Below are 27,832 nucleotides of genomic sequence, written 5' to 3'. Positions count from 1 at the left end.
TAATGTGTTTATTATTGTCCTTGCTGTTTATTTTCTACTTATCTGCTGTCTGAATATTTATATCAAGTTGACGTTTACTTATTTGTTTTGTTTCTGCTTTCCTTCTCTTAGGAACAAAAGGCCAGAGTTCACTGCATGGTTAGCTGAAGTAAAACAGGTATTTTGTTCTCTTTTCTTTTAGTTACAATATAAATGAGCATATTTGCTGCAGTCTTGGTACTATGATTTAATTGGTAATATTCAATTATGAAGCAGCTTTTTGATTTTTTGTTATTTAAGTGTTGTCACTTCATTTCATTTTGTAAAATATAGCAGACCTAACATCTGGATGAGATCTATCTGCAGGTAAACTTGGAAGCACTGCCCAATTGGGAGGAAAAGCAAATGTTCAAGGAGTATGGTGCAACCTCTCAATTAATATTTTTGCATTTTGTTTTACTTTTTTACGTTTTGGCTTGGAATATCATGTCAAAATCTATCAAACATGTTTGTCTTACTATTTTAGTTGAGTTCCTTTTTTCTACCAAAAATTGTAGATTTTGCTTCATGAGAAAAAGGAAGATTAGGGAAAAAAGTTCCCTTCTCCTTATCCAATTTCAGTTATCACTTTCTTGAGCCATCCTTTTTCTTATCAAATTGAGTTGCTTTTACCTACTTTACAGGTTCATGGAGGATCACAACACAGCTACATTTCCTTCAAAAAAGTATGTCTTTTTTCTCTTTACTTTGTCAACATTCTTTTTTTTAGACTGCATGTATCTTTAATGTGTATGAACCAACCTATGCGAAAGGACAAGATGTCTTGCTCTTATGTTGAAATGAAACATGATAGATAAAGAAAATGCTTGCTTACTACATAAAGAGAAAAAAACAAGGAGAGAAGTATGAAATGTAGATGAATTCTTTTGAAAATGACCTTGAGTTGCGATATTCTGCATTGATTTATCAATGTTTAAGGAGTGAAGGGCTCCTTTGTGGGCTGAGAATGTGATCCTACCAAATTTAAACAAATCTATATGTAACAATTGCACATTGTAGAAGCTAAGTAGTCAACAAAATGGGGGATTTGAAGAAGATATCACTAATAGGATCAATGCCGGTTGGGTGAAGTGTAGATATGCTAGTTGTGTGTTATGTGATAAAAGAGTACTACTGAATTCTTTTAAAACATGACCTTGAGTTGCGATTTATCAAGGTTTAAAGAGTGAAGGGATCCTTTGTGGGCTGAGAACGTGATCCTACCAAATTTAAGCAACCCTATATATAACATGTTGCATATTATAGAAGCTAATTAGTCAACAAAATGGGGGATTTGAAGAAGATATTACTAAGAGGATCAATGCCGGTTGGGTGAAGTGTAGATATGCTAGTTGTGTGTTATATGATAAAAAAGTACTACGATTGAAATGGCGTTTCTACAAGACTGCTATAAGACCAACACTATTATATGGAGCTGAATGTTGGAGAACTAAAAAGCGACAAGAAGACAAAGTGCATATTGTAGAGATGCATATGCTAAGATGAATGTTTGGGGTTACAAGAAAGGATAAAATTAGAAATGAATATATTAGAACATGCTTAAGAGTCAAACCAATAAAGGATAAAATAAGTGAATGCCATTTAAGATGGTTTGGACAAAATGCATGAAGACCTCTCACGGCGCCTGTGAGAAAGGTTGACATGGTACCAGTAGAAGGAGCTAGGAAAAGAGGAAGACTATTGAAGACTTGGAAGGAGGCAGTTAGAGGTGACATGAATGATTGCAAAGTGACTGAAGTTTTAGCTCTAGATAGACAAGAATAAAGAAATAGGACTCGTAAAGTCGACCCCATGTAGTAATAGAAATATCAAATCGTGAACAAGCCTCAATCATGTTACCCAAGAAAAGAAGAGAAGAGAAGAGAAGAGAAGAGAAGAGAAGAGAAGAGGAATTAGGGCTGCAACGTTCCCACGTTGAATCCTTGCTTAACGTGGGTTTTATTAATCACAAATATTTATAATACAATCAATTGTATATTAAGACAATAATACCCTTAAACAAATAAAATATACAACCAAGAAAAAAGGGTAATATGATCCAACACACATAAAAAAAGAAATTATAAATATCGGACCAGATCTGGTCCAGAATCATCACATTCCAACAACGTGCCTCAAGTTGTACTTGTCTATCACCATGGACAACTTGAATTTGAGTAACCAAAACTTGCGCTTTGACAACCCTTTTGTAAATAGATCTGCAATCTGAAATTCAGTGTTAACAAACTTTGCTTCTAGTTCTCCATCCTCAATTTTGCTTCTGATGAAATGTTGATCAACTTCAATATGTTTTGTGCCACCATGATAGTCAGGATTTAAAGATATTTTTATTGCACTCTGATTGTTGCAAAATATAGTAAACTTGAGAATCCTTTCTCCCACATCATTCAACAAATATCTAATCCAAACCAATTCTGACGTAGCTGCTACCATGAACCTATATGCCCAATCAACATCAGAAAAGGCCTTCACAATTAACATACCCTCATCATCACGTTTTCGGTATTTTAAACCATACCCATGGTTCCTTTAAGATATCCCAAAATTCATTTTATTGCTTATATATGGACATTTTTAGGCTCATGCATGAATTGTGATACTTGATTCACAACATAAACAACATATGGTCTAGTGAAAGTCAGATATTGTAAACTACCAACAATGCTTTTGAATTCAGTAGGATTCTCTTATGTCTCACCATCAAACATGCTAAATTTCTGATGAGTTGGACAAGGAGTTAACCATGGTTTACACTCGGCCATGCCTATTTTCTTCAACAGATCAATAGTTTATTTATTTTAAGTCATGACTAATTCATTCTCCTTTTTGTCGACTTTAACACCAAGAAAATATTTTGGCACCCCTAAATCTTTCATTTTGAACCTTTTGTTTAGGACATCTTTCACCGTCTGAATATGTGAATCTGAATTACCTGTGACAATCATGTCATCCACATATACAAGAAGAATAGTAATGAAGTCTTTACCTTTGTAAATGAACAAAGAATGATTCAAATACGGCCGATAGAAACCATGTTTTTGAATCTCAGAAGAAAAACTTTCAAACTAAGAACAAGATGCTCGTTTAAGCCCATAAATTACTCTCTTCAACTTGCATACATGTTTTTTAGCATCGTTTTCATCATACCCTGACGGTTGCTCCATATATATTTCTTCCTTGAGCTCCCCATGTAAAAAAGGCATTCTTGGCATCAAGTTGGCTTAAGGGCCATCCATGATTTATAGCTACAGATAAAATTATTGGAATTGTCCCCATTTTAACAACCGGGTTGAATGTTTCTTCATAATCAAGACCACGTTTCTGTGTAAAACCTTTTGCTACTAAGCGAACCTTGTATCTATCAATGCTACCATATGGTTTATATTTAATTTTGTAGACCCATTTAGATCCAACAACATTCTTTTCAAGTGGACGTTTCACTATATCCTAAGTTCCACATTTATGTAATGCATTCATTTATTCATTCATTGCCTCTATCCATCGGTTATTTTGATAAGCTTTAATGAATGATCTAGGTTCAACTTGCTTTTGAATTTCTGATGATCTATACTGAAGTTCTCATATCTTACCCACCTTTGAATTGGATGTTGAACCTTGACAAATTTTCTGACATCAGCTCGTGGAGAGCCATAATAACTTTGATTATCATAAGGTTGCTGATCATGTTGTTTAGTTTCCATCCGATTCAATCTTGACTTTCTTTGATATACCATACCATCTTTGTATCTACCTGGACATGCCTCCGCATTCCCATGATCTGTACTTGAGGTGACACCATCAATATTGACTGGATTATCACTAACATCTCTTGTACCGTGCTGAGTTGAATCAGGTGGTATAAAGTTCTCAAATATTCGATCACCATTGGTAAAAAGATCATTGCTCAACCAAGGACTACAATATTCTTTCTTTCTAATATCATTTTCAAGATTTCTAGCAATGGGCTGAAATGAGAGTTCATAAAAAACAACAGTTTTGGAAACAAGAATGCATCTTTTGTCGATATCAAAACACCTGTAACCTTTATGATAATCAGAATATTGAATAAGTTTACAAATGTTAGCCTTTAGGTCAAACTTGTTTATGAGACTATTGTAACAAAGTATGCGGAAAGATAAAGAATGCCAAAAAGACATTCACAATGTCCAAATACATAAAGGGGATAGTAGCCAAGCCCACTATGGGACAATAAATACACAAGCTTTAAGAAAAACACAAACTAAAATATAAAATCTCTTTATTGAGAGAGAGAGAGAGAGAGCTCTAAGGCTTGTAGAATACAAAGGGATTCACCCCTATTTATACAAAAAGGAATGGGACAAAAGGGAGACCAAAAGGGGGCTCCCAAAGAGTCGTTGGGAGCCTCCAACGGTCACAAATCCTAAATGGGAAAAAAGAAAAGAAAATAAAAATAAAAAAGGAAAGTGAAAAATAAAGAAAAAGAAAAAGAAGAAAAACAATTGTTTACTAAAACAATTGTGAAAAGACTATAATACCCCTATTGGGTATTATAGTATAATACACACACATATATATATATATATATGTATTAATACATATAATTTAACATCCCCCTCAAACTTTACGGGGAGACGACCGAAAGTTTGCCAAGGAGAAACATGAAGCGTGGTGCAAGAAGAGCTTTAGTGAAGAAATCCGCGAGCTGATATTCTGATGTGACATATGGCAGTGTGATTGTTCCACGTAGATACTCATCACGAACATAGTGGCAGTCCATTTCGATATGTTTGGTCTGTTCATGGAAGGTGTGATTGCTGGCAATATAAATGACACTTTTGTTGTCACAGCAAAGCTTTGAAGCTCTAGTAATATCAACCCTTATATCTTTGAGAAGACTTCGAAGCCAAACAAGTTCCATTGTAGTAGTTGCCATAGCCTGGTATTAAGCTTCAGTAGAGGATAGTGAGACTTTTTGTTGCTTCTTGTATCTCCAAGCAATTAAAGAATCTCCTGAAAAGATACAAAACTCAGTAGTTGAGATTCTATCATTAGGGTTACCTCCTCAATCTGCATCAGTATAAGCAAGTAAATTTAATGAAGAAGAAAAGAATAAGAATAGCCCTTTAGTTATGGTGTTTTTGATGTATTGGATGACCCAGAGCACGACACTCATATGCACATTTGTAGGAGCATGCTGAAAATGATTAGCAGAGTGAACAACATGAGCGATGTCAGGTCTGGTGATAGTCAGATATGTGAGAGATCCAATGAGTTGTGTGTGGGATTTTTTAGAAGAACCCCATCCTCCAACTTTAATTTGACATTTATGACTCCCTGAGTCTCCACCTTTTTATCATCTGAAATGCCAAACTTAGTACATATATCTGCAACAAGCTTCATATGTGACAAAATATATCCTCGGAGAGAATATGCAACTTGAATACCAAGGAAATATTTAAGAAAACCTAAATTAGACATGTCAAAGCTATCTTTTAGCATATTTTTAACATTAACAATACTATCTTGATCATTTCCTGTAATAATCATGTCATCAACGTAAAGTAATAAGATAACAATATTAGTGCCTACACTTTTCGCAAAGAGAGCAGTGTCAGTATAACATGAACGAAATCCCAATTTAATCATGATATCACTAAATCGATCATACCAAGCCTTGGGGGCGGGCTTGCTTAAGACCATATAAAGAATTTAAGGGTTTGACCTTGTCCAATGTTAACTCCGGATGGCAGATCCATATATACTTCTTCATTTAGATTTTCATTTAAAAATGTATTTTTCACATCGAGTTGATATATAGGCCATTTTTGGTTGATGCGACAACTATTAAGGTTCTAACACTTGTCATTCTGGCTAAGGGGCGAATATTTCCTCGTAGTCAATCCCATATTCTTGCAAATATCCCTTAGCCACTAATCTGACTTTATATCTTTCTAAAGATTCATCGCTTTTGGTTTAAACCTTAAATACCTATCGACATCCAATAGGTTTTTTATGTGAAGGCAATTTGACTATTTCTTAAGTATTGACCTTTTTTAAGGCATCTAATTCTATTTTCATGGCTTCAACCCAATGTGATATTGTTTTGGCTTGATTATAATGAGTAGGTTTATAATATGAATGTAATGTTATCAGACAAGCCCGATAATTAAGTGTAAGAGACTCATATGACACAAACCTATTGGGTAAAATTGATTCTCTAGAGGATCTCTTAATAGGGGTTTCTTCTAAAGATTCGAAAAGTTGAGAAAATTTCTCCTAAGGCACTAATAGGCCTTTCTTGGTCTCTTCGGGTATATACATTAGTATTTTCATTACTGATATTACCATCATATGGTGATACTTCAATATTGGATACATCACAAGTATCTTCTCTATTTTCAGAATGATTCATAGAATCATCACATACATCATCTATAAGATCATGTAAAAACATGTAGTTAATTTCATTTTGTTCTTCTAGGTTTTCAAATCCATTCTCATCTTCCAAAAAGGTTACGTCTTTTGAAACATATAGTTTGTTATTTTTGAAATCAAAGCATCTATAGCCTTTTTGATTTTCCCCATAGCCTAAAAAAACACATTCAATCGCCTTTGGGGATAACTTATCTCTTTTATGTAAGATGACAAAACATTTACAACCAAAGATGCGAAGGCGATTTAAGAAGGAAGAAAATTTGAAAAGTTTTTCATATGGGGAGACATTCTTTAGTTTAGAAGAAGGCATTTTATTGATTAAATATATTGAGGTCAAGACGGCTTTAGCCTATTTTTTTTTTTTAGAATATTTTTAGAGATAAACAATGTTCTAGCGGTTTCGATAATATGTCTATGTTTTCTTTCCGCTAGTCTATTTTGTTGTGGAGTTCTAGGGCACAATTTTTTATGATAAATTCTATTTTGTTTTAAATAATTTTAAAATTTGATAGACAAATATTCTCCAGCGGAATCGGATCTAAGAATGAATATATTACTTTGAAATTGATTTTGTATTTGCATATGAAACTCTTTAAAGAAGTAAAACACTTTTGATTTATGATTGAGAAAATAGATTCAAACATATCTACTAAAGTCATCGATGAAAGTGACATACTAAGAGTAATCACCTTTAGACATAACCGGAGATGGACCCCAAACATCCGAGTGCACCAATTCAAAAGGTCTTATAGAAAGAAAAGTTCTAGTTGGAAATGGAATAGACTTCATTTTTCCCAAAATGCAATCTTTGCAATTAATGTCTTTTTCCTTACAAAATTTGTTTTCAAATGGAAAAATATACATTTTTGAATAACTTGGATGACCAAGTCTTTTATGCAAAGTTTCAATGCTTTTATCTTAGACATAAGTACAAAAAGAGTTTGTAAGAAGGTTTAGATGATCCATATAGTAGAGATCCCCCTTTCTATGGCTTTGTCCAATCCGCTTCCCGGACTGGAGATTCTGCACAAAGCAACCATTATATGAGAAAGATATTTCACATCCATGGTCGGCAATTTGAGATACCGAAAAAAGATTCAAATTTATCTTTGGAACAACTCTTACTTTTGGAAAAAAAAGGTTTTGAGAATCTTTAGAGTTAAGTGTTCCAATACTTGAGATTTTTAAAAAAGTCCCATCGGCCGTAGAAACACATGAACCTTTTGAATTGGTGCATACATCGGTTAAAGCATTTTCATGAGGGGTCATATGAAAGGATGCTCCAGAGTCTAAGATCTAAGAATACGTACTGGGTGATAATGTAGACGCAATGGCCACACCCGATGTGGAGGAAGTGACTTTGAGAATTTGTTGTAGAGCCATGGATATTTGACCAAGTGTTTCTTTTAGGTCTCTACTCTTGCCTTCATCTTCTTTGTTGGTGGTAGATTCTTTAAGAGAGGCCACCTTAGGCTTGAATGTTCCATTTAGCTTTGGGTAAGCAGGTTTGATGTGACCCGACTCATAACAATGATGTCATATAATCATTTTTCTTTCTCCACTATAGTTTCCTTGTTTTTCAAAGTATGGTGGTTTATAGGTTTTGACATTGTTGCCGGGTTTGGATACAACAAGCACTTCATCAATGTTCTTACTCATGCCAAGCCTAGTTTCCTCTTGTGTGATTTCAACTATAACACTTTTTATTGGAGGAAAAATAGATCTACGGAGAAGTGATGACCTCACTTGCTCAAATTCGGGACGTAGTCCAAACAAAAATTGCAACAATCGATCTTGTTCCATTTGTTTTTGTCTTAGTTCAACATCCTCTATAGCAACCCATTTTGGCTCTAAAAGAGTCAACTCATTCCATAGTGGGTTCAATGCACTATAGTAAACTTGTATACTTGAATGACCTTGTTTGTGGTTCTAATTTTTTCTTGCAAAAAAATATGCTCTTACAAGGTCTTTTTGGGTATACATACCCTTCATAAAGAACCAAGCCTCATTGGCTCAGCGAAATTTAGCTATATTTGCACATACCTTGAGTTCAACATTGTTTATGAACCAAGAAAGGATCTTGGCGTGATTGCTTTCCCAATCTTCAACTTTCTTTTGGTGGTCTTCAATGACTTTGAGAAGAGCATCTCCCTCAAGAGCCTTTTCTTGGTCTCCTTCAATCTTGGTGAGCTCTAATTGAGGTTTCGGAATAGAACCCATTACATAGCTCCAAAGTTTCTTACCTTTGAGGTTGTTCTCCATTGCCGATGCTCACATTATGTAGTTCTTTCCATTGAGCTTGAAGGATAGGTCGATTTTGGATTCCATGATGCCACCAAAGTGTGTGAAGAATAGAGACAATGAATGTAAAGCTGAATATCACACCTTTTCTTTTATGAACCGAATGACTCTGATACCATGTAACGAAGTATGCAGAAAGATAAAGAATGCTAAAAAGGCATTCACAATGTCCAACAATGTCCAACAATGAACAAATACATAAAGGGGATAGTAGCCAAGTCCACTATGGGACAATACATACACAAGCTTTAAGAAAGGCACAAACTAAAATATAAAATCTCTTTATTGAGAGAGAGAGAGAGAGAGAGCTCCGAGGCTTGTAGAATACAAGGGGATTCACCCCTATTTATACAAAAAGGAATGGGACAAAAGGGAGACCAAAAGGGGGCTCCCAAAGAGTCGTTGGGAGCCTAACGGTCACATTTGTGACTGTTGGGGGCCTCAACGACTCTATTATGGGCCCCCCTAAATGGGAAAAAAGGAAAATAAAATAAAAATAAAAATAAAAAAGAAAAGTGAAAAATAAAGAAAAAGAAAAAGAAGAAAGACAATTGTTTACTAAAACAATTGTGAAAAGACTATAATACCCCTATCAGGTATTATATATATATATGTATTAATACATATAATTTAACAATTATCATCTGTATGGATATAACAAGTGCACCCGTAAGCTCGAAACGAATCATAATCAGGATGCTTTCTATATAAAACATAGAAGGGAGATTTGAAGTCAAGTAGTTTCATGAGAACACAATTTATAACATATACTGCCGAATGAAAAGCCTTTGTCCATAACCAAAGGGGAACTTTTCCTTCGTGCATCATTGCCAAAGCACTCTCAAGTATATGACGATGTTTTCTGTCAGCGATCCCATTTTGTTAGGGAGTATAAGGGCATGAAACCCTTCGTGTAATTCCATTATGCTGGAGATAGTCTACAAATTCGTTTGATGAATACTCGCCACTTCACTTTGGAAGTTACCAATAAGAGCGGCAAATTGATTTTTGACCATGATATGGAACTTACGAAATATTTGGAATACTTCATGTTTACATTTCATGAAATAAATCCACGTAAATCTGGAGTAACCGTCAATGAAGGTAACATAATATCGACTTCTAGAAGAAGAACTAACAGGAGCAGCCCCCCAAACATCAGAATAAACATTCTCAAACAATTTAGAGGCTCTTTTATTAATAATATTACAAGGTAAAACATGACTTTTCGATAGTTGACAACTAGGACAAAGAGAATCAAGAAATTAAAAGCTAAGACTTTGTTTAAGAATTAAACTGTCAAAAACTAACTTTTCAATAAAAGGACAACCACAATGGCTAGCTGATTATGCCAAACATTTAGCTTATTTTCTTTGAATAAGAAACAAGATTCATAAAAAGTCTTCATTGCAGGGTCGTTGAATACTTGAGAAGGTCGTTCTTCGAAGATGTACATGTTACCAGCACGTTCTCTCTCAGTGAACGTCTTCTTCATGTGAAGATCCTTGACATATACAGGAGTAAAAATAACACAAAGATCAGAATCATCGATAAGTCTGGAAACATAGGCAAAGTTCTTTGTAATATTGGGAACTAATAAAACATTAGAGAGATTAAGAGTATTGGGAACTAATAAAACATTAGAGAGATTAAGAGTATTAGAATGAGAAAGAGGTATAGAAGAGTTTCCAATATGTGATATTGGATGACGAGTACCATCCCCTGTAATTATACTAGACTTTCCAGAATAAAGAACTAACATAAAAAGCTTACCCTCATCTCTTGTGATAAGGCTAACAACTCCAAAATCAATATACCAAACTCCTTGATCATTCTGCTTCAAATTCAACCCAGAAAGTGTAACACCTCAAAATCCTGAGCTTATAATCTTTTAGGAATTTTTTTAAAGCTTTGCAATCAATCCTTTTTCAGAGTTTAAATAGTTCAACAGAAAAATAGTGTTTAAAATAACGAGTCAACGGACCTTGGACACATTAAAAGCGAACATTCTTTTACATAATAGATTTGTATCTCCATATAAGCATTGAAACCACATATATTCAAAACAAGGTTTTTTGATAATTAAAGTTTATATAAAAAAGAAATTTCAAAAGAAACCCTTATGCAAAATTACGAAACATGCTCAGGAGCGAAATATCAAAGAAAGAGTGAGATCTTGATATCATCACGTCATCATGCCATCGCTTGCCGTACCGACCTAATCATCACCTGTACTCCATAAAACGGGCCAGACTTATAAAAATTTGGTAGCTGCATAGATATTAAAATTCAAAACAAGACTAACATATGCGTTGTTCCTTTTATGACGTGCAGTTGAAAATAAGTAAAATGAGCATGATAATCTTGTTTCGATATTAACTGTCCCGAAGGTACGCACATGAGAAACGTAAAAACAATTGAGACAACCTAGGGGTTTATTATTCTATGTATTTTTTGATACCTCAGACAATTAGTTGAGTCCGCTCCTAAGGGGACGACCTTTGACCAAGAGAGAATTCCTTAGAGGCATACATGACAAGGGATGCATCCAAACTTCTGTAGAAGCCCATGAGATCTACTACTTAAGATAATTTTTAGTAGCCTCGTCCCCTAACTTCAATGACCGGCGACATCGTATCATTGCTACTCGAGGAGCATAGTTGTTAACAATCTGTCAAGCAGAGTTTTTGTACCATCCCATCCTCTCTTTTGACGGAACCAAATAGACAAATAAGTATGTCAGGTTCTATTTTAACTGACGACCCATTCTACATGCTTTGGTCTTTCAAATCAAATTGAGCATCTTGCCTGTAAAGACGATTATCACCATTTATTTGATTTTCTTTTAATTATCGTGTATTTTCATGCTACGAGGTTACCATAAATCTCCCGTCCAATCATCATAGTACTAACATGCCGTGCATGTTTGATAGTACTACTATGATGAGAAAGATATCAACTTTTTAGAAAGAAACCCCAACATTTATTTAGAAATTTCAATTGTTTCGTGATTTAGATTGAAGAATATTCGAGTCATTTTGGATACCAAGGAGAAGGACTGGACGTACGTACCACCTAGGGCTATGTAGTCAATTTCATCAAAAATTTTGTAATACAAATACATTTACATGCAATGATTGTATTCTTGGGAAAATTCACTCTCTTCCATATTCTCATAGCAATTTTGTGTCAAAAATGCCTTTTGAACTTGTGCATTCCGATGTATGGGGACCGGCACCCGTTATGTCCAAGGGGGGCTTCTCTTACTATGTTTCTTTTATTGATGATTTTACTAGATACACATGGGTTTACATTATCAAGAATAAATCCGATGTCTTCATTAATTTTAAAGAATTTCACGCTCTTGTTCAAAATCAATTCCAATATAATATAGCCATTTTTAGGTCCGACTCAGGAGGAGGGTACATGTCTAAAGATTTTCAAAATTATTTTAAAACAAATGGAATTTTGCACCAACGATCTTGTCCTAAAACTCCGCAACAAAATGGTCTTGCGGAAAGGAAACATAGACATTTAATCGAAACCACAAGAACTCTTCTTGTGTCTAAAAATGTTCCTAAAAACTTTTGGGTCGAAGCTCTTCTTACCGCAACATATCTTGTGAATCGTATGCCCTCTTCTTCCTTAAAAAATGTTTCGCCCTTTGAAAAACTTTTTAAAATTACTCCTGATTTTAATAGACTAAGAATCTTTGGATGCAAATGTTTTGTACTTAGTCTAGGACAAGATAAGCTGTCACCTAAAGCTATTGAATGTGTGTTCATTGGCTATGGTGAGAATAAAAAAGGCTATAGATGCTATGATATTCGAAACAATAAATTATATGTATCGAGAAATGTAAACTTTATTGAAGATCAAAATGGTTTCGATATCCACACATCTAAGGAAGACATCGATTATTCTTTTCTATTCGACTTAGCTCCTAGGATTGAGTCTCCTGAGGCAATCACTTGTGATACTAGTTGTGATGGAATTTTACATTATAATGATATACCACAACATGAGAATACTTCCCAAAATGAAAACCTTAATGATATAAATGTATATACCCAGCAGATAGGAAATGAACATCAACCTGCTATTGACAGATACTCTCGAGACTTCTCTTTAGAAGAATCTATTGATAACAATCCACCTAGGAGATCTTCTCGTACTAGTAGGCCACCACAAAAATTTGTGTCTTATGAATCTTTTTCGCCGAATTATAGGGCTTGTCTCATGTTAATACATTCGTATCATGAACCTACCTCATTCAAGGAAGCTAAAGATCACCCACATTGGATTGAAGCTATGAAAATCGAATTAGAGGCTCTTAACAAGGCCCAAACCTGGAGCATTATTCCTCAACCTTTAGGAAAAAAAGCAATTGGGTGTAGATGGGTATATAAGGTCAAAACCAAATGTAATGGGTCTCTTGAAAGATACAAAGCTCGTTTGGTTGCAAAAGGCTACGCCCAAGAATATGTGATTGATTATGAAGAAACCTTTGCTCCTGTAGCCAGAATGACTAGTGTACGAACCCTAATTGCTTTAGCATCCATCAAACAATGGCCAATATATCAACTTGATGTTAAAAATGCGTTTTTAAATGGAACTCTGTGTGAAGAAGTTCTTATGGACCCTCCGTCGGGTCTTGAAATTGGGAAAGGTAATATTTTAAAATTAAACAAAGCTCTCTATGGTTTAAAGCAAGCACCAAAAGCTTGGTATGATCTTTTTAGCAAAGTAGTTCTTGATAATGGTTTCTCATCATGTTACACAGATACTGCTTTGTTTGTTAAATCTTCTAATGAATACATAACAATTTTGTTATTATATGTTGATGACATGATTATCACAGGTAATGATAAGAAAGGTATTGATCTTATTAAAAATATTCTTAAGAAAAATTTTGATATGTCTGATCTGGGTTTTCTAAGGTATTTCTTAGGAATTGAAGTTGCATACTCCCCCAAGGGATATGTCCTATCTCAAATGAAGCTTGCCTCTGACATTATTGCTAAGTCTGGGTTGATAGATGACAAAAGGGTGGAGACTCCAGAAGTGATTAATGCCAAGATGAGAGCCAATGATGACACTCCTTTAGCAGACCCCACGCTTTATCGTCAATTAATTGGATCCTTAACACATTTATTTATCACCAGGCCTGACATTTCACATGCAGTTCATAGTGCAAGCCAATTTCAGACTGCTCCTACCACTACTCACATGGCAACAATAATGAGGATTATCAGATACTTAAAAAATTCCATAACTAAGGGAGTATTCTTCTCCTCTTCTTCACCTCTTACTTTACTTGCGTATACTGACTCTGATTGGGGGGGTAACTCCGATGATCGTATTTCTACCACAGGTTATTGTGTGTTTCTTGGGGAGTCGCTTATCTCCTGGAGGTGTAAGAAGCAGCGTAAAGTTTCTCTCTTGTCTACCGAAGCAGAATATCGTGCGATGGCCACTACCACAACTGAGATTATATGGTTAAGAAGCTTACTTAAAGATATGGGTGCCTCATTCTCAACTCCTTCAAAGCTGTGTTGTGACAACAAGAGCTCCATCTATATTGCTAGCAATCACACTTTTCATGAACGAACGAAGCATATTGAGATGGACTGTTATTATGTTCGAGATGAGTTCCTACGCGGCACCATTCAACTCCCATATGTTCCTACCGAATATCAGTTGGCGGACTTCTTCACCAAAGCCTTGCCTTCGCCTCGCTTCTACTTCCTCCTTAGCAAACTCTCGGTGATTTCACCATGTGTTTGAGGGGGGGTGTTAAAATATGATGTATATTTATATATATATATATATAGATTACGACACATATACATATATATGATATATATATATGTCTACGTGTCTATCTATATATATAAATATATATATATTTATTTTGTAAAACCCGACAGGGGTATTTCTGTCATTTCACCTCTACACGCATATCATTGATATGCTTTTTCTTTTCTTTCTTTTTCTTTTATTCTTTTTCCTTTTTTATTTTTTACTTTTTCTTTTTTATCATTTGAGAGGGGTCCACATAGAGTCGTTGGACCCCTCCAACGGTCATAAATATGACCGTTGGAGGGGCTCCAACGACTCTATGGGAGCCCCTCCTTGGGTCCCTTGCTGTGTATAAATAAGGGGCACAGCCCCATGTATTTCCTAAGCTTCTTGTGAAGCATTCTATGAAGTGAAGAATATTTTTTTCCTCTTTTTGTGCTTGACCACTTTTGTGGTTTATTTTGCCCCTTTGTGGCCTCTTGTGTATGTGCGTGCTTCCGTGCTTTCGCTTGAAGACTTTGCCCCTTTTCATTTGGCACTTCATTACACGGTCAACCCGACCCTGGGTGCGTTGACCGCACCCAGGGTCATTTCGGTCCATTTTTTTGGTTTAAAAAAAAAATTTGCCCTATGAAATGGGCTGCGGAATTTAAAAAAAAAATCTTGAGGAGGGGGGGGGGCGGCGCTGCCCCCCTATAACCCCCCGCTAAGCCCCCTCCCCCCCCCCTAGACCCCCGCCCGTTGACCGCGCAGCGGGACCCGCGCCAGGGGGAACCCCCGGACCCCCCTTATATATATATTTTTACATTTTTGCCCCTGCCGCACCCCCGCACCCGGGTTTTTTGGAAGTGCCGAATCCCCGCACCCGCACCCACACCCATGTGACATAGGTTATATCCTATGTCACAGGGACTCGGTAAAACATATGCCGCACCCGCGTCGACGCGACGCGACGTGGGTGCGCGTGCGGCACCGGGTGCGGTCAACACGACCCTGGGTGCGGTCAACGCACCCAGGGTCATTTTTGTCCACGATTTGGGCATAAAAAAAATTTTCCCCGATGAAAAGGAGGATTTGGGCAAAATTTTTTTTTGCCCTAATCTCTCCTCTCTCTCCCCCTGAGCTCGAGCTCTCTCCCAGCTCCGCCGCCCCAACTCCGCCGCCGCCGCCGCCCCAGCTCCTCCTCTCGGCTCATCGTCTCGGCTCATCCTCTCCTTTCGCAGGTACCCTCTCTCACTCTCTTCTTGGGTCGGCAGGGGAGGGGCCGAGCACCCCCCCCCCCCCCTCTCAGTTTTTTGTTGGGTCGGCAGGGGAGGGGCTGAGCCCCCCCTGCTCCCTCATTTTTTGGCACAGGAGGGTTTTTTTTTGGGTCGACAGGGGAGGGGCTCGGCCCCTCCCCCGTGTGTTGTTTATTTTGGGTCGACAGGGGAGGGGCCGAGCCCCTCCCCCATGTGTTGTTTATTTGGGGTCGACAGGGGAGGGGCTCGGCCCCTCCCCCATGTGTTGTTTATTTTGGGTCGACAGGGGAGGGGCCGAGCCCCTCCCCCATGTATTGTTTATTTTGGGTCGACAGGGGAGGGGCTCGGCCCCTCCCCCATGTGTTGTTTTTTTTGGGTCGACAGGGGAGGGGCTCGGCCCCTCCCCCATGTGTTGTTTTTTTTGGGTCGACAGGGGAGGGGCCGAGCCCCTCCCCCATGTGTTGTTTATTTTGGGTCGACAGGGGAGGGGCCCAGCCCCTCCCCCATGTGTTGTTTTTTTTGGGTCGACAGGGGAGGGGCCGAGCCCCTCCCCCATGTGTTGTTTTTTTTGGGTCGACAGGGGAGGGGCCGAGCCCCTCCCCCATGTGTTGTTTTTTTTGGGTCGACAGGGGAGGGGCTGAGCCCCTCCCCCATTTGTTGTTTTTTTTGGGTCGACAGGGGAGGGGCCGAGCCCCTCCTCCATCTGTTTTTTTTTTTGGGTCGACAGGGGAGGGGCCGAGCCCCTCCCCCATATGTTTTTTTTTTTGAGGGTCGACAGGGGAGGGGCCGAGCCCCTCCCCCATCTGTTTTTTTTTTTGGGTCGGCAGGGTAGGGGCTGAGCCCCCCCCCCCTGCTCCCTCTGTTTTCAGCAGGGGAGGGGCCGAGCCCCCCTCGCTCTCGCTCTCTTGTTGGGTTGGCAGGGGAGGGGCTGAGCCCCCCCTTCTCCCTGTGTTTTCGAATTGATTTGAAAATTGTAATGTATTTTTTTTTTGTGTTTTCAGGATAAAAATGACGGACAAAGGGAAAGGACTTGCGTCATCCTCATCCCAACATGCGAGTTCTGCTGCTAGTTTTGCTGATAGTTGCAGTGGGATTGATGATGTGGGGCCACTATGGGTACATGTAGATAAACTCGCAAAAACTGGAGAAGGAGGTGGTGGAAACAAGAGATTTCGATGCAAGCTCTGCGAAAGAGATTTTGTTGGGTCTTACACAAGAGTGAAGGCTCATTTGTTGAAGATACCAGGACATGGCATTTCAGCTTGCAGAAAAGTTGATGAGGCAATGCGAAGACAATACAAGAAAATACAAGAAGAATATGAGAAGAGAAAGGCAATGGTCGATTCTTCTGCAGTCAGTGTGCCATTTGCAAGCCACCAAGAAGATGCTGAAAAAAAAAGAAAAGTCAATGTAGGAGGTAGATGAACGATACAAGCAGCATTCAATACATATGGAAGAGAAGAATTGGATAGAAAAGTTGAGAGATATTTTTATTCTGGTTCACTCCCATTTAATGCGGCTAGAAATCCTTATTGGAAGGATTTAGTAACATCCTTGGCAAATTGTAATTTGAGTGGTTATGTGCCTCCAAGTTCAGAAAAAATACGAACCACACTTCTTGCAGAAGAGAGGGCAAATGTGGAGAGGTTGCTAGAAATTAAAAAATATTCATGGGAGCAAAATGGAGTTTCCATTGTGTCCAATGTTATTAAAAACGCGCCTCAAGGCGCAAAAAGCGCGCCTCGCCTCAAGGCGAGGGGCTTTGTGCCTTGAGGCGCAGGCATAAGGCGCAAAAGCCCTGAGGCGCACGCCTCATACGCCTTGAGGCGTACGCCTCAGAGCGAGGCGTGCCTCAAGGTGAGGCGTACGCGCCTCAAGGTGAGGCTTTTAATAACACTGGTTTTGTCCTATTGAATTTTCTCTCCAACTTTTTCTAACTTTTATGCAGTGGGAGTCCAACTCAAACACCAATCTTTTGCAAGTTGTATGAAAACAGTAAACCCCCTTATGAAATTAAGAACTAAGTGGGTAATTAACTTTATCCTATGTCATTAGCAAATTATACTCTCCAACAGCTAGCATATGCCATCTGAATCTCTCTATATATAATCCATAGATACATGCCTATCGAAGAAGGAAATTATATAATTGATTTTCATGCCCACTTTTCCCCTTCAATAAAGTGATCACTTATATGTTCATCATATCCACATTCACCTTTTTACACAGAATTAATACCAGGATTCTCTTATCGATCTATTATTATCTCCACTCCAAAGTGCTCCCTGTGGTGTGTCTGTTCATATGTGCTTTGTGAGAATCTTTGTATAGGTTTAATCGTTCAACTTTAATTAGTTTGTCCTGGAATTTACTATTCAAGTCATAAGCAATAAGTTAGATTCACTTTTAGTAAGATTAGAAGTGTAGTAGACTATTATACAAGAATTTAAAGATGGGCCAACAATAGGCCAATTTTCTGCTCAGACTTAAATCTTATTCTACAAAAATAATGGATATATAGGTATATATATAGAAACATCATCCCTAGGATTAGTTAAATAACTAGATCTTAGAAAAGGGTGTCACGTTAATGAAAGTGTCACGGTTGTTTCACTGCAGTTTATACAACTGTAACAGTTGAACTGTTCTTGCTTTCTCAATAGCATCCACACTGGGAGTGTTGTATTTTGCACGCTGTCTCATAAAAAGATGCAAATCACAGTTGGATCAGTAAAGAGAACCATAGTTTCACTGGTTACTTAGCTTATAGAAACGTAGTTTTCAACACATAATTTGACAAGTATAACTAATTCAGGAATCAAATCCAATAGTCTAACTTCAAGCACATGGTATAGGTTTGGGAATATATAGGATTCTGGCTAATTGTATTGGTTCGCTTCTTATGTCATAAAAAAATATCAGATCTCTTTTCATGTTGGGGATCCCTCTCATGTCTTCTTTACCCTTTTACTTTACTTTATTTAGAGTTTCCATTCATTGGCCAGAACACTGTGTGCACATGCAAACAAACTTATTTTATGGCATAATAATGTAAATGCTCTTGATACTAAGTATTTAATCAATTTTATCAATCTTTAATTATTCCACAATACAATAACTAAGTTGTTTGTGGCTAAATTTACTTCTACTGCCATGGTTTGATGTTAGGTGTATGATATACTGTCATGGTTTGATGTTAGGTTTTATACGTTAATCTCATATTTTTTAGAATAATCTCATATATTTTAATTTCTTTTAGTTAATCTCATATATTTTCCAGTTATGTAATCAATTTTTTAGTTACTTTTATATGTTAATCTCATATTTTTTAGAATAATCTCATATATTTTAACTTTTATAAGTTAATCCCATATATTTTAACTTTTGTAGGCTAATCTCATATATTTTTTAGTTATGTAATCAGGTTTTAGTTACTTTTATATGTTAATCTTATATTTTTTAGTACTTATTTGACATTTTCTATTTCTTATTGGTTGTCAATTTCATCAATAACGCATTTCTGTATTTATTTGTATTTTTTTATAATTTTTTAAAAGTTTTCAAAAAAAAATTTTGAGGCTTACGCCTCGCCTCGGTTTTTGGTTGAGCGCCTCGCTACGCCTCAACGCTTTTCACAACACTGATTGTGTCTGATGGATGGACAAATATTCAAAGGCGTCCATTAATCAATTTCATTGCTTGTTCGCTTAGTGGCCCAATATTCTTGAAAGCAGTTGATGCATCTGGGGAATATAAAAATGCAGAGTATTTGAAGGGATTGTTTATAGAAGTGATAAAAGAAGTGGGTGATCAGAAAGTGGTACAAATCATTACAGACAACGCTCCAGTTTGTAAAAGTGCAGCGTTGAGTTTGGAGAGTGAGTACCCTCATATTTTTTGGACTCCCTGTGTAGCACACAGCTTAAATCTAGCCCTAAAGAGCATATGCAACCCCAAAGAAGAAGAAAATTCACAAGCATATGCTTTATGTTCATGGATTGAAGATTTAGAAAGAAATGTCAAAAGCATTAGGAATTTTGTTGTTAACCACCATCGTGCTAATGCTATATTTAATAGGCATTCTGATTTGAAATTGTTGAAGGTCGCTGAAACACGTTTTGCGTCCATCATTGTGATGATGAAGAGGATTAAAGGAGTGAAGAATGCTTTGATTAACATGGTGACTGATGAAAATTGGACATTCTATCGTGTTGATGATGATATGAAGGCTCAAGAAATTAAGAAATTCATTCTTGATGATGAGTTTTGGGACAGAGTGGTATACTTCTTTCAATTTACGCAACCTATTTGGGAAATGTTAAGAGAAGTTGATAAGGATGTGCCCATGCTTCACAGAGTTTATGAAATGTGGGATAATATGATTGAAAAAATACAAGCTATAGTTTTCATGCATGAAGGAAAAAATCCTGCATTGAATGATTCAGATTTTTTTAATCATATTCATTCAATTTTAGTCAGAAGATGGGATAAGAGCAACACTCCTTTGCATTGCATGACACATTCTCTTAATCCAAAATATTATGCAAATAAGTGGCAGGCTGGTGGTATTGGTCGTGTCCCTCCAAATTTAGACCCAGAGCTATCAAGACATAGAAATATGTGTATGACAAGACTTTTTCCAGAAGAATATCTTCTACATCAAGTCACACAAGAGTTTGGAAAATTTTCATCTTCGAGATTATATGCACCAGCATTATTCGCGAGAGAAGAAGATAATATAGATCCTATCACATGGTGGTCAACATTTGGATCAGAAACACCTCTTCTGCAACGTCTTGCATTAAGATTGCTATCGCAGCCTGCTAGTTCATCTTGTTGTGAAAGAAATTGGAGCACATATTCTCAAATCCACAACATGAAGAGAAACAAACTCACCATCAAGCGTGCAGAGGATTTAGTATATGTTCATTCAAATCTTCGATTACTTTCGCGAAGCAATGATGAATACAGGTACTAATTTGCTCTCTTAGTTATTTGATTATTTCTTAGTTTTCATTTAAATATACTTGTATTGTATTTATCATTTTCAAATTGGGTTTATAATGCAGACAAAGAACATCCAAATTTTGGGATGTAAACCCAGAAGAGTGTGACTTCGAGAGAGAACATGAATTTAGCTGAGCCCAGTATTTCTTCCAATGATGCATTTGATGATGAAGAAGAAAATTATTAGCATCCATTACTTCATCAGGATATACTTTGGTATGTAATTTAGTTCTTTTATGCAATACTTATTTGATTGATATTTAGGTCGATTTATGTAATTGCTTTTACTTATTTGATTGATAATTTGATATTTAGGTTGATATATTGCATGCATGATGAATCATATTATGAGTTTATGACAATGTTTACTCTTAAATGTTAAACTGTTAAAACTTCAAAATCATATATATATATATATATAATTTTTTTTTTTTTTACATTTTTGCCCCTGCCGCACCCCCGCACCCGGGTTTTTTGGAAGTGCCGAATCCCCGCACCCGCACCCGCACCCGCACCCGCACCCATGTGACATAGGTTATATCTTATTGTGTACTTTTGTGAATTTCCTTTAAATGTAGAAGATGTTTGGCTTCTGCTAAGCTACTGATTAGTTAATCTGGAACTTATAAATTAGGCCTTCCTCTCGCTAGTAGTTGGAAGACATTTGTGCATGTTGATTGAGTCAACATTGAACTTTCTTATGCAAGGACATTTCAAAAGGAAACTTTGTTTTTATGCTGAGACTGTTTTCCACCTTGTGAACTAAGCATTTCATACTTCTTATTGGAGATGTTAGCTCTTTGTTGGAAGTGGGATACTTTATGCAGTACCCCTGCTTTCCACAGGTCCCATACATGACGCCTGAATGCAATGCAAACATGAATGCACTTGTCACCTGTTTTTCTCATTAAAGCTGTGGAACAGAGCCAGTGATTGGACTCTGTTTCCATGGTTAAAGTGCCACCATTGTGATTGTAACTCAGGGAAAGGCTTTTGATTGGTCTCATAGGTCTTCCATGTCCTGTTTACACAGGCTGACAATAGGATGAATAAAAAGATACATCATGAACTATGTACCATGCACATCACTTAGATGGATCCCAGAAAGCAAAAAATGTGGGAAGGGGCATCATCCTTTTTCTTTTTCCATTGAATTGCTGCTTTGTGTGTGGCCTATCTATCATTGATCATACATTCATGGTATGGAGCTTCCTGGATTTGTCTTGTGCCCATGTTATTTATAGCTTTGAGTTAAAACCATGCTAATGCTGCACTTATGATTGCTCCTTCCTACTATGCGCCTACCTTAATGTTTGTATACAGTAGAGGTTTCTTTTTCCATGCTATTCCGATAGAATGGTGTATATAGATTAGAAGGTTTGTTAGTATTGACAGCTATTGATCATAAAAGAAAATTTAAGCTTCAGTGTAATTTGCTAGATAGATCATAGGGCACTTGCATGACGTGTGCTATATACTAAACATTCCTAAATTTAAGCATTTGCCTTATGTGCTTTAGGTACTATAACCTAGATGCTTATCACCACCGCATGATTCTGAAAGAACAGAAAAGAGGTTCGAAAAAAATCCTACAAGCAGAGCGAACTGTATTTAATGACGAGGAACAACGACGGTATGTTTACTACATTGAAGAAATTTTCATCTTTCTGTGTATATGTGATGGGTGCTTTTTTCTTTTCCTTTTCTGTTATGAGTTAGAAGCTTGGAGCATTATTTTTTTTGTTTTTGTCCGTTTCTTGAGTTCCTGCTCGTCATTTCATAATGTTGACATATGTTACTGATATGGGCTGTTAATGTGTATATCTTGCTAATACAGCAGTTTGTTTGGTTGATATACAAGCTGATCGTCCCATGAGCATTTGTTATGGAAAATGAGTGAAATATTGGGTTGGGAATTGCAGCTCCAGTTGGGTCAAGTTCCGTTCACAATTCTTTGGCTTGAACAACTTAGATTGACGTATAAAAGTTCTAGAGGTGGTCAATATGCCTCTGGATTCGAGTGCAATTGGGTATGAGTTGGTCAGGTCAGCACAAATTCTAAGTTGATCATGTTGATTTAGGATTTCTTTTGGCAGATTCAGGTCCCCTCCATGTCACCAATCAAAAGAAATTACATGATGCATATCACAATAGCTGAGTGTCGCTAAAAGGAGACCAATCTGAAGGTTTGTGCTTCCAGTATAGCACATCGAGCTTACACTAAGGCATGGAAAACAAAAGGTAAAGAATATGGTAAGGATTGTTGATTCTTGCTGACCACAGAAATGCCTGTCCATCAAGGAAGATAAAAAATGAAAATGCTTTCCACAACCTTCACTTGCTCCCTTCAGCATTGCGTGCCATCGCTTTTGAGTTTGTATGAAAACAAATGTTATCTTTAATACTCATAAGATCAAGTTGATTAGCTCCATCAATAAAATCTCAGGAATGTCGAGACTCCACAAAAATACCATCCACAACAATAAACAATCCAAAGTCGTTGCTTATAGGGTACACCACTTTAGTACCACAAATCCATATCTCGTGAAGCCATAAAAACAATAACATTACCAGATGAAAAGGAAGTTCCTATGAAAGTAATGGAGTTCCAACCATGTGAGAGAGCAAAGAAGATGAGAAGAGAAACTTCATTGAGTGAGAAAAGAAAGAATACAACCATATATAGAGGATGTCCCTCCTATTCCACTACAGGACAAAAACAGTTGATTCTATGCTACTAGAAGTATAAAAATACCCTTGTAAAGAATATAAACATAGATGGGGTAGCACACAAAATGTAATACACATATTGTACATAAGACTTGACACTCCCCCTCAAACTTGAGATGATGCAAGAGGAATCATTCCAAGTTTGAAAAGGAATGTGCTAAAGTGCAGCGGAGCAAGACTCTTGGTAAACACATATGCAATCTAATCCTTGGAGCTTACATGCTCAAGAGAAATGGCTCCATCTTCATAGGCCCTCATTGTAAAATGGCAATCTATCTAAATTTGTTTAGTCCTTTCATGAAATTTTAGATTCTTTGCAATATGAATGACACTCATATTGCCACAACATAAGAAGGTCCAATCATCGATAGGAACTCCCAACTCTCCCAATGGCCACATTGTCCAAATAATATCAATTCTAATGTGTCATTGCTCTGAATTCAAATTCAGCTTTAGATAGGACAACTCTTTGTTGCTTCTTACTTTTCTACGAGATTAGGGAGATTCCAAGAAAAATACAAAAACCAGTAGTGGAGAAGCAATCTCGAGTAGAGCCTCCAAAATCAACATCACAAAAGGCTCTCAGATATGTGGAAGAGGACGATGAAAAAGCATCCCATAGTGCATGGTGCCCCTCATATATTTGACAGTCTGGAGTATCACTGTAACGACCCAAAATCGTAGACTTGAAACCTTTTATGAAAAAGGTTGAAAGCTTTGAAATCGATTATTTATCAGAGTTTGAAACAAAAGTTCAACGAAAATCATGTTTGAAATAGCAAGTCCTTGGACCTTGAGCGCATTACAACGCAAACTCCCCTTTACAAACTGATTTGCAACTCAAATATATATTTCATTGAAATGAAAAGAAGAACAAAGTTTTGGTAATACAGTTTTAGTAATCCAGAGTTTTAATCAGAAGAGATGCTTTCAAAGAAACTTTATGCCACATTTACCAAAAAGTGTCCTCAGGAGCGTAACGTCAGGGAAAGGGCCTTGCCTTGAATGCATCACGTCATCGTGCCATCGCAGGCTGTCTCAACCTGTTCACTACCTGCCCATGAAGGTCAGTCTCACAACAGACTAGTAGGAGTGCAAAAGACAAGGAGAAACAAATGCTGCAATAAGCAAGATATTCGCTAGATCAAGCAGGAAAAAACAAGACTAACCGATCTAACCAAACGTACTCTGGAGTAAGCAAAACTCTAGTAAAGCAAACAGCTAAATACAAGAACAGTGAGAACCATAGTGCTAAACAAGCAACTATAACAGTCCAACAGATTCTATAGGTGAAGAGTAACTAACTCTATCCACCAATCAAACAAAGCAACTGAATAAGACAAGCATTCATAACAATGCTCGCAATATATATAAGTACCATTGGATGACTCAGTCCATCGACAAGTAGCTACATTAATTGTAAGGCACAAGCTATTGCATCACAAGCAATTCATAAGCTACACATGATAAGCAATCATACGGTAGCAGTTATATCACAATATGTGAGCGGCTTATATAAGACAAGCGGCTACATCAGTCCTAGTTGTCACCAGTTCGTAGATTACGAGCTGTATGCAATCACATCAATCATAAGAGACGCAAGCCAACGGATAAGCATTTAACTAGTATGAAAAACTAGTTATCACTAAGCAAAGAACTGCATAAACAGTTTAACCAACTTAGAGTAATGTCTCGACATGCGTGCATAATTCAACGAGTAGCATATGGCCAAGAGATTAAGCAAGCAATCAAGTCACATCACAGTACGCATATCTCATAATCGTGTGCATAAGTTATATTTTGTTCTCGTTATGAGCAGGCCGTTGTGGGTACGCATAAGGCAAAACGTAGAAACAACCGAGATCGATTCGGGGGTCCATTATGCTATGTATTTTATTATACCCCGAATGACTGACTGAATCCGCTCCTAAGGGGACGACCAATAGTCAAGAGAGTAAGTCCCCAAAGGCAAAACTGGGCCTATGGATGCATCCATCTTCTGCAGAAGTGTCAGACGACTACCACCTAGGATAAATATGGTAGCCCCATTTCCCTTAACCTCCGATGACTGGAGAAGCCAGACCTTTGCCCGTAATAGCCATTAATGGTCTGTCCATCGGAGTTTTGTACCATCCATCATCTCTCTTGATGAATCATCCCGAACAGGCACGACGGGGGGTTTCTTAACCGCCGTCCTATTCTACATTCTCTAGTCTTTCAACCCAATCGAGTATCTTGCATGTGATGGCGCATGATTATCATTTATGTGAATTACACACGCCACTGCACGTTCGAGGCAACCACACACCTCTCATCCTACTCACCGCAGTACGCAACGTACCTGTTCAAAAGTACAACCACGATGAGAGGGGTAAGGATCTCTTGCAGGAAATCTCCCAACACATCTGCTTTATAGAATGAACTCATTCAAGTTCCAACTTATCGTGCTCGGGTCCTTTAGACAATCGCAAACATTTTGCCTATTAGGCGAATATCAACATAACAAGATTTAGCTTAATGTGTCAATACACGTTTCGAGGTTACTATAGACCTCTCGTCCTGCTCTTCGTAGTTTAAATATATCGTACGTGACTAAGAGTATAACTACAAGAGGAGGAGCATGGATTCCTCATAAGAAATCCAACACTAATCTCGTGAAAGAAGGGAGTGCGCCAACTATCTTGGTTTGACCAGAAAGCCTAGAAACTAGGTTTCACATCAGAGGTGATGTAACGTCGATCTAGCGATGACACAAGTACCTCAATAGGATTCTCGCCCTACTCGTGCACATGCTCCTAAACAGGGTTATCCGAGTCGTATTGGATAGGCGAACTGAAGTTGTAACACACCTCTCCCAAATACATCGATTTGGGAGATCAAGCCACTATCTCGCAAAAGGCTTTCGAAAATCTGCTTTACAAGGCTATACATCTTTGAAAATAGGTTTGCACCTAAGACCATTATTTTTGGAAAACCAAAGTGCATAAGTGTGTGTCGTGGCAAATCGAGAAGCAAGACTCGATGTGCAAAGTTGCACCTCAAGTGTAAAACGCACAAGCCACACACGAGGTATGAAATCATACCTCGACCATCAAAACACACGAGCAGACAACTACGTAAGCAACCTATGAGGTATGTGATCCTATCCAGACTAAACAAGTGTAAAAGATGTCTCGTGAGGCATAGAGTTGTACCTCGATAGATCGATAAGCGTAAGCAAGTAAAGGAGCAATACGACAGAGATAAGAATACATGCACGAGCAAAGCATATGCACGAAGTGCAGCAGCAAAGTAAGGACGAACGACACATACAAAAAGTAAGTGCAAGGGCAAACACGACTACAACAGAAAAGTAAGGTAGTAAGCAGTAAGGCCATGGCGCATAAAGCGCGGGGCAACAAGTAAATGCAGAAAGTAAAGTGCGAGAATGTAAAGGAGGACTAGAATTGCATCCTGGAGTAAAAATGTATACAAGTAAATGCCATGGCGCATAAAGCGCGGGGCAACAGAAAAGATAAGACAGAAAGTAAATGCCATGGCGCATAAAGCGCGGGGCAACAGAAAAGACAAGATAGAAAGTAAATGCCAAGGCGCATAAAGCGCGGGGCAGCAAGAAAGTAAACTACAAAAAGTAAAAAGGACAAGGATCGCAAAACCACGTCCTTAAATGTAAAGACATGAATTAAAAGCCTAGGCACATATAGCGCGGCGGCAACAGAAAAGGAAAGTGCAAGAAAAGTAAAGAGGACAAGGATTGCGAAACCGCGTCCTTGAATGTAAAGACATACATATATATTTTATACGTATAATATATCATCCTCTTTTAGTTATCTTTCCTTATTTAGTATTTATCCGTTCATTGTCCTTTTACGCAAGAATCCCCTACCTTGAGGGGTTGCAGGTCCTCGTACGCCTGCGGCGTAGGTAAGCTCGAGCCACGAAGGCGAGCTAGATCTACCGTTCAACCTAGAAAGCTTAGAACGTTAGTATATGTCGTAATATAAACGAGAAGCGGGTCCGGTAAGACATGCAGTGGTACCGGACCCAAACACGAGAGTAGACAGGGAGCTCAGTTCCCTGCAAAAGGCAACAAAGGCAACAAGGCCTCCTGCCTGCAGGAGGCAGAGGCAGGAACTCTGCATCCTGCAGACAAGGGTGCCAAAGGCAGGGGCCTCAGCCCTGCCTGACAACCGCAACAGAGGCATGAAGCAGGAGCTCCCTGTCTGCCATAACAGAGAAAGGCAGGGGAGGGAGCAGAGGCTTCCTGCCACACCTGTCAGAACACAAATTAGGACAGG

At 37.9% G+C, this 27,832-nt stretch overlaps 1 protein-coding gene across 3 annotated transcripts in view; it reads left to right on the top strand.

Moving 5' to 3' along the window:
- Nucleotides 1–27,832, top strand: part of LOC149813214 (uncharacterized) — a 57,156-nt gene that overhangs the window by 3,522 nt on the left and 25,802 nt on the right. For all 3 annotated transcript variants that reach the window (XM_089991542.1, XM_089991544.1, XM_089991543.1), the window contains exons 2-5: nt 112–157; nt 346–395; nt 663–704; nt 22,324–22,437. In XM_089991542.1, the coding sequence (XP_089847668.1) occupies nt 112–157; nt 346–395; nt 663–704; nt 22,324–22,437 (252 nt within the window). The remainder of the gene's footprint in view (nt 1–111; nt 158–345; nt 396–662; nt 705–22,323; nt 22,438–27,832) is intronic.

This window comes from Nuphar pumila, chromosome 16 (assembly GCF_984573655.1).
Source record: "Nuphar pumila chromosome 16, dmNupPumi1.hap1.1, whole genome shotgun sequence".
NCBI classification, from domain to species: Eukaryota; Viridiplantae; Streptophyta; class Magnoliopsida; order Nymphaeales; family Nymphaeaceae; genus Nuphar; species Nuphar pumila.
The sequence above is the reverse complement of the archived record's forward strand: the minus strand, read 5'-3'. Positions and strand labels throughout refer to the sequence as shown.